This window comes from Phyllobates terribilis, unplaced genomic scaffold (genome assembly GCF_046119375.1).
Source record: "Phyllobates terribilis strain yellow unplaced genomic scaffold, ASM4611937v1 Scaffold_2__4_contigs__length_985480577, whole genome shotgun sequence".
NCBI lineage: Eukaryota > Metazoa > Chordata > Amphibia > Anura > Dendrobatidae > Phyllobates > Phyllobates terribilis.
This window is the reverse complement of record NW_027362762.1, coordinates 129,913,534-129,921,990: the sequence shown is the minus strand read 5'-3', so window position 1 is coordinate 129,921,990 and position 8,457 is coordinate 129,913,534. Positions and strand designations below refer to the sequence as shown.

At 38.9% G+C, this 8,457-nt stretch overlaps 1 protein-coding gene across 1 annotated transcript in view; it reads right to left on the bottom strand.

Moving 5' to 3' along the window:
- Positions 1 to 1,194: 1,194 nt before the first annotated feature.
- LOC141196858 (mitochondrial ornithine transporter 1-like) overlaps positions 1,195 to 8,457 on the bottom strand; it is a 32,399-nt gene continuing 25,136 nt past the window's right edge. Inside the window, exon 7 of the mRNA XM_073662600.1 lies at positions 1,195 to 7,327. Coding sequence (XP_073518701.1) covers positions 7,203 to 7,327 — 125 coding nt within the window. The 3' untranslated portion in view covers positions 1,195 to 7,202. The remainder of the gene's footprint in view (positions 7,328 to 8,457) is intronic.

The window sequence follows — 8,457 nt, the reverse complement described above, 5'->3', positions numbered from 1 at the left end:
TGTCATCAATGCGCCGCACAGATGATGTCACGCTAGACCAGTGAGTCAAACACTGCAAAGGGGTACCCGAAAGCTCAGGAAATTCAAGCAGCCCATGTCCACGACAAGAGAGCCTTGACTTAGCCTGTGGAACAGGCTGCACGGAGCGATCCACTCATCTCTAATAGGCACAATGCAATATTTCTTTTGGCTCCTCCATGAATTATAGATGATCAAAGAGGGTCCTAGAGTAGGGAACCCTTTAAAGGGAACCTGTCACCAGTTTTTTGGCCTATAAACTATGCCCATAACCTTTAAAATTATGTAAATAGGGTTCCTACAACCCCTTCATATATTCAGAGGTGCCCCTATCTCCGAAAAAGTGTTTTATACTGTACATGTCCTGCGCTGCATGTAAATTTTATGGTCCAGTCCAATGGGCGAATCCAGATTGTGATCAGCGCTGCCCCGTTCCCTTCGAAATTACGTCTCTTATATCCGGATGGAAGTGGATTACGTCTCTATGTCATCCATGCAGTGCTCGAAGTCTTGTGCCTTGTACGTCACTTGTATGTTACCAGTGAGGCGTGCCTGCACAGGTCTCCGAATCAAAAAAAATTGGTGACAGGTTCCCTTTAATTAGTCTATCGTCAGAAGAACCCTCTAACAAAAAAAGAGACTGTCCAAAGAAAGATAACTCATTGACAACTTTTTAATGGAAAATTAATAAAAGTTATTTTTTAGCATATCCCTTAAATAGGGTCTATTTACACTTTGGGTAATATGTTGTCCAGAATTTTTCTTCCTTGAAGGGCTGCTCACACTCTGATGTATGATTGGCTCAAAAAGCTGGACAAAAACTGCATGTGTGATTCTAGCCAAAATAGAAACCAGTCAAGTGTTTTTTGACCCCCCAAACCGCCACAACTCCAATCTAATCCTGTTTATTCCAGTTCATTTGCCGAGGATGTCTCCTTATGGTGCCTCAGCAGTGGTGAAGGGTGTACCAAGCCTATTTTTGCACTCCACTAAGTAGGTGAGGCCGGTACATCCTGCTTCACTGCGCATGTGCCAGAATTAGATGTTGGAATGATGTACCTTGTTCTTTGGCTCCTCCAAGCCATAGTGGGTAGATTAAGAGAGTAATAAGCTTGAATTCTTGTGAAAAATATATATAATTTTTTTACTTGAACAATAAAAACTCACAAAAACAGATTTCCCAGGGTCATATTTATTATAACGCTTCTCAAACGGCAAATTAAAAATCACAGCTGTTAAAGTGCATAGTAAATAATTCAAAAATACATTTTATGCAATTTTTGAAAATACATTTTATGGACAAGTCAGATTGGAGTGTTACTGATTCCCAATGTTACCCTAAACAGTCTTCTAGGATATGAACAATCTTTGCATCAACTAAATGATGAAAACATAACAACTAGTCATTGGCTTTATATAAATTAGAATACTCGCACCCGCAAACTCAGGTACAGCATAAATTACAACCATTACTAAAAAATATCCTTGGTGTGATATAAAAAAAACAACGAAAATACCAACATATTGGAAATTCTCTTTTGTACAGTCCCCTACTGTAATGACAAAGAAGGGAACTGCTTTTGCACTTGTGCTCTGCATAGTAACAGCTTGGTGAGCATGGTCATGCTGTTGTTCAGAAACTATGGATACCGCTCCAAGGTAATCATGTTCTTGTGCAGATCCAACTCACTGAAAAGATGTATCGCTAGCATAAATCCATGCAAACTAACAGTAAATACTTCTGGTCTTGGCTGCAAACAGGGAGGAAGATGGATCATGAATAGTTAGGTAAATATTTGGGTCCATTATTTTTGTGTTGTTGAGGGGAGCAGCAAATAAAGGAACTTTGTCTTCCTAATGGAGTGTTTTTTTAATGGTTGGAACACAACCTTTGGATCCTGTTTGGGGTCGACCATAAATTATATATATGGCTTAATAGGACCTATAATTGGCTGCCAGACAACCAATTTAAAGCAAAACTCCAGCGTTTTCTTTTATGTCAGCGCTGGAGTGGTGCCACTAATGTAAATTCCCTGACCCTAGTATTATACTCACTTCAGCTCTTCCCAGCTCCGCTCTGTCATCTTGTGACGGCAACGTCTCAGTCATTGGAAGTCAGAGGTATCGGTCACAAGCTCTCAATGGAAGTCTATGAGCCTCGTTCTCCCTCTTGTAGACATACATTTAGTGACTTCCAGCTTACCCAGCAAACACTGGAGCGATCCGGCAGGTTACAACCTGCAGAATACCAACCAGAGAGGCGCCGATAACAGATTAAGATGATGGCTGGTAAATATGATACTAGGTGCAGAGAATTTAGATTAGTAACACCACTCCAACTCTGCAAGAAAAAAAACGGTGGAATGGTGCTTTAAATACTGTTTGGAAGCCATATATAGCATAGAATGTCTCCAGGGCCTTCAGTATGAATGTAATGTTGTAATGCAAACTATTAGCTATCAACAGACCATTTTTTGGTTTCTATAAATAAGGGTAAATCACATTATACACCATACAACATTGTTGTTCAGGGAGATTTAACATAACTAGTGCAAGTCAAAAATTGTGCAGTTGCCCATAATAGCAAATCACAAACCATTTGTTATTGGTCCTTCGGAAAATAAAAGTCAACATAATTTTCATAAATCTCTATTGCATTTTAATTCCACACTTTTTTTTAATGTGCAAGTACTTCATTGCCTTAAAATAGAGGCTGGAAACCCCAAAGGATGGATTGGGGTACCAGTGACAGCAATAAACCTGTACTTAAATATTTATACATTGGCACCAATTCATTATAGTGTCTTTGCCAGATAAGTTGCCAAACTTTTGCAACTTTTGTTGAAAAATGTTGAGACTTTTGGCGTTTTCAAGCCAGTTTCACCCAGCTCTGGCAAAATGGGCGGAGCTGGGGTGGGAAAGGGGCGTGAAGACAAGGCTGGTCTTATTTATGACGAGCTGTGCTGCTACTCTTCAGGCGCGTCTGATTCATTAAGAATTGTGTTCCCCTTAATGAATCAATCACCTCTGACTCCAGCACGCTGATCTTAATGAAGGGCAGCCATTGTGTTTTTACAATTATGTCCTATTTTGTAATCCAATTGTACAATAGGTTACTGCGTTTCCTATAGATCCTGTACTGTAAAATGTCAATGTTTGAAGGTGGAAGTGTTATTTCAATACCTACCAGTCCAAAGGGTAAATCAGCACAGGACTGGCTTTAGTAACCTTTGGTAATTTCCTGCTATCGTACAAGGGAGGAATTTCCCAAAAATATAGTATTAAACACTGAGCATTAAAATAAATAGTCGACTATGTAATAAATCGATGGGCTGTGGCTGGCAGAGCATTTTTCTTAGTAGCTCTCCACTCTGGGATTGCTCGGGGTTTTCCCTTTATGTCTAGATGAGATAGCCTTACGTATAAGCCTTTGACATAACTAAGTGGTATAATCCCAAATAAAAGAATACATGTACATAGACTTTATGTGTCCTGCTTTTTATGCCTATATTCATTTTCCATGGAATGATTTATTCCATTCACTAGTATAATCTTGAAGAGTCACACATATCCATCAACTACGACCTATTTTGTAGACGCTGTGTGACCGATCATGACTAGTGGGAGTGTTAGGTTGGGGAAAGGGAGACGATTACTGAATTATTACAGATTTCTAGAATTGTTAGGCTATGTGCCCACGTAGCAGATTTGATGTAGAGCGTTTTTGCCTCTCTCTGGCAGAAAAAAACGCTGGCAGAAAAAAACGCATGCAGATTTACATGCGTTTTTTCTGCCAGAGAGAAGCGTTTTTTCAGCGTTTTCGCATGTGTTTTTTCAAGCACTTTTCGAAGCGATTTTGAGCATCACTTGGAAAGTGCTTGACAATTTGGTCACACAATGTAAATCCATGCAACCGGCATGGATTTATATTGTGTGACCAACTTAGATGTTAAATGCTGCATCTATAGTAAAAAGAAAAGAATTAAAAAGTTAAAAATAAAAAAAACCTGTATACTCACCTCTCCGGTCTGCTCACGCGACCATCACCTGACCGCTGACGTCAGCGGTCGCATAACCATCAGCTGACTAAATGACGTCACCGCAGGTCCTGCAAGTACACCGCGGGACGCCGAGGAGAAAGGACACCGCTGGGAGCAGACCGGAGAGGTGAGTATACAGGTTTTTTTATTTTTAACTTTTTAATTCTTTTTTTCACCGCGTGGTAGCTGGGATGAAGAGGAGTTGTAGTCTCCTCTTCATCCTGGGTACCACACGCACCGCGATTACGCTGCAAATTCGCGGTCATTGAATTTAATTGAAACGCAGCAAATCCACATATACCTGCGGGTTTCAAGAGTTTCAATGTTCCTCAATGGCCGCGAATTTGCAGCGTAATCGCGGTAGAAATGGTCATGTTGCGTTTTGCAACGCAATGCGAATTTGCCGCGCTAATTAGCGCATCATGTGCACAGCACATCCGAATTCACATTGCTTTGCATGGCAGACGGTTTTACAAGCGTTTTCGCGGCCGTAAAAACGCTACAAAAACGCTACGTGGGCACATGGCCTTAGTCTCAATTTCTAGAATAGTAAAGAAATAAAACAGTCTAAAAAGAATAAAAACTACACCAACTATCTATGCTTCCTTTTGCCTGCAATGATTCATAAACAGTCAATGCAGTACCAAGAGCGGATATATGCCCGGTCTGTGCTGTAAACTTTTGGAGGATCCCACTTACATGTATGTGTAAATCCTGCTGGCTACAATATTATTAACACTAATAATAGTGGCTATATTAGTAAGATTACTAATAACAATACCGCGGCTACAGCCATGTGCTATGGGCCATCTCCAACAATGCAGCAACCTGCTCTGGATTACCGGAGTTCACTCCTAAAGTCCTGAAGAACTTTGTGGAATAGCAGGTGACATATTGGACTCTTGGATATTTTAGGGGTCTTTATAGCTGCTTAGGTCACTGGAGTCCATATACTGTACCTCTTGAAATCACTAATAAATAGCTGAGGGTACACAAGAGTAATAGTAACAGTAATGCATCACACACAGATATCAGAATGACAGTGTCACCAGTTGAAAGCCAAGTTCAAGGTCAAACAAGCACAACAATTGGCCCCTTGGTTCAGTTAAGGCACAACAAGGTTGGAAAAGTAGTAAAGGAAAGCTCCTATCTCTTAATTATAATGGGTATGTGACAATGTTTCAAAATAAAGCATCTTCTACATGAAATGACAACAGAAATGTAAATAGGACGTCATCAAAATTACTAGAAGGGTCACCCATTGATCTGCATTGACCTTTTTCTTATGAAGATCCTTAACAATTTGCCATTTAACACTATGATATGCTGTCACTTTGCATAGCTAATGCTTTACGGTAAGTAATGCGCTTGCAATACCAAGCATAACCACATGGAGTGCTGTTCCAAAACATAAATCTAGCAGCAAAGATTACGTTTTGCGGTAATTACAGTAATTTCGTCTCTATTCAAAATGGTATTATAGATTCAATATAAGAAACCATGACAGGTTTGATGAGTCCCAGTGGATAGAATTGATTTATAATCCCTATCAGTTTTCCATTTTTTTTTCTGCTTTATCGGGTAGCACGCAGTAGCAGGCTATGCTACTCTGTGTGAATGGAGCCTTACATATTGACCCGTATCCCTTACTTAGCAATACAGAAACTGGATCTGCCCTCTTAAAATGTGAAGACCTACAATGTATTTCTTAAGTATGGGTTATGTTTTACATCACTCTACAACGATTCTATTGACGAATTTTTGGAGAATAATGCAGGATAGGATAGACCCGGTCTTGTCTTTTTTGTATCATACTTATTCATACCCCATGTTCTACCCTTCTTCGACAACTTGTAAAATCTATTATTTTAAAAAAAAACTTCTTCAGTATTCATCCTTTTCATAACATATAAAATGAAGCTTTATACATTGACCAATTTATCCTGCAGAATCAGATAAAAAAAACAAAAAAAAACTTTAGGGTATGTTCACAAGTTGCATTTTTGGTGCTTTTTTTTATGCTAATTTATACCTGCGTTTTACAGTACCAGCAAAGTCTATGAGATTTCAGAAATCTCATGCACACATCTTGGTATTTGCCAAAATGCAGCATGTCACTTCTTTCAGCGTTTTTTTTCAGCGTTTTTCACCCATTGAAAGCAATGGGTAGTGGGAAAAAAAATCCTAATAAAAACGCAGGTATCAAGTTTTACTGCGTTTTTTGTGCCAAAACCTGAGGAAGTTGAATTGGGTTATTTTTTTGGCACTAAACTTTATCAGCATGCACAAAAAAAACAAATGTACAGTGCCAAAAACGCAGGAAAAAACGCAGCAAAAACATAGTAAAATCTCAGGAAAACCTGCTATTTTGAGGCAGCTGCATCAGAAAAAACACACACTAAAAACGCAACATGTAAACATAACCTAAGATGGAGAATCATTATATGATTTAAATGTGATATTCTTGAACATCTTTTCATCTTTTATTACTTTAGTCTCCATCCAGGACTAGGAGATCTTCCTCACAGCCTTAGTGAAGGCAATTTTTGGAATCTTGGAGTCACCTCGAGTATCAATATCTCATATCTCATATCAAGGAAGACATTTTACTGTCATGGGTTTGTTCTTTGCATTTGGTCTATAAATGTTCTTTTTTTCTTATGTTTTAAAGCTATTTACACACTTACAAATCTCTTGTATTTTCCATCTTGTATTATAGTAGCCAGGTCAGGAAGGAATCCTAGGACCTTTCTGTGACTTACAAGTTCTCTGAGAACCTTCCTAGGTGACATCATATGACAACCTAAATAAACCCACAGACTACTCTATATGACAATCTACATAAATCCACAGGCTACTCCCGATAACATCATTCTCCTAAAATCACCAATTGCCAATTTTTTTGGAAGGAGGTCATGGTAGCAGTTGAAGTTTCCAATCAATATGAGGACCTATTTTATAGTTTACCTTCATGGATCGCAACCATACATACCTACATACCCTGAATAACCATAAACAATATTATTTGCTGGAATAAGAACTCTCGATAGATACTAATGAGTATTTAGCACCGGTTGTGATGTGTCACATGAGTGACATTGCCCTGAGATGATGAGTAGCCCCGCTGGCAAGGTGAGCTGAAGGTCAGTATGAGTCAAGCTGCTGCATCATTAGCTTCCTGCTATACTCATAGGCAAGGAACAAAGCACCATTGGCTGGGAATGCACGGATCAGTGTAGGCTTAAGCCCCGAATATAATGTCAAAATACCTGTAAAGATATAAAAAGACAAAAAAAAGAATGATATTGTAACTATTAAATTCCACTGGGGATGGACAAATACAAAACTTAAAGATCGGATAAATATATTCTTTACTATTTTTTCATTCTTTGGTATTACACTCAAACAGAGAATACAGGAAAAGGAAAAAAATCACTACCATTATATACTAATATTAATTTATCTCATCCTTATTTTTTCAACATGACAACGTGAAGCCTCATGTTGCTTGTGTTACTGTGAGCATCCTGCGTGACGTAAACACTCTACCATGGCCAGCAGCGTGTCCGGACTTGTGTCCCAGCGAGAAAATCTAGGACACCATTGGTCGGCAATCGCAAAGGGAGCTGCCAGCAGCGGATCTTGATGATGTGCTGCCAAGTGCATTCAGCATGGTGGAAGATTCCTCAGACCATTAATAACCTCATTGATAACAGCCGAGGCTGTAAGTGCATGTAATGTTCATACTCAATACTGAATACATTTTGAAAATGTTATTTCCATCTTTTCATCATTCACATATCATTAATTTGTCTATCCATCCTGTGATTTCCATAATACCACAAGTTTTCATTCTTGGTGTCATATCAATCTTATACATCAATTTCCTATCTATGTTAATTTTACCTATCTATCAGTCAGTCTCATCATATCTATAAATACAGATCTATCAAAGGTAACATTGACTCAGATAACACAGAACTAGGATAGCACAGCACAAAAAAAGTGTTGTTGCGAAAGTATTCATCCCCCTTTACTTTTTACCTATTTTGTTACATTACAACCTGTGTTTAAATATTTTTAAGGTCCATCATTCTTTTGCATTTTTTGGAGTGCTGACTCTCTTTTATTTTTCATATCTACGGCATCTATTTATATATCTATCCATCCATCACAAGCTGGCCTATAGACCTCCTTATACAGTAGACAGGATGAGCCGATAGTGAATTGTATGGGGACCTCTTGACTCTCCATTTCAGAATGACGATCCTTTTATTCTCCCTGGAGATAAGCCACCGCCAGAGAAGTCTACTAGTTGTTCTCTCATAGAAAACAGAGGAGTCTCCGGTAGAATGATCGCTCCTGTGTAGGGAGGAGGTGGAAAAGATACTGCTGTCGG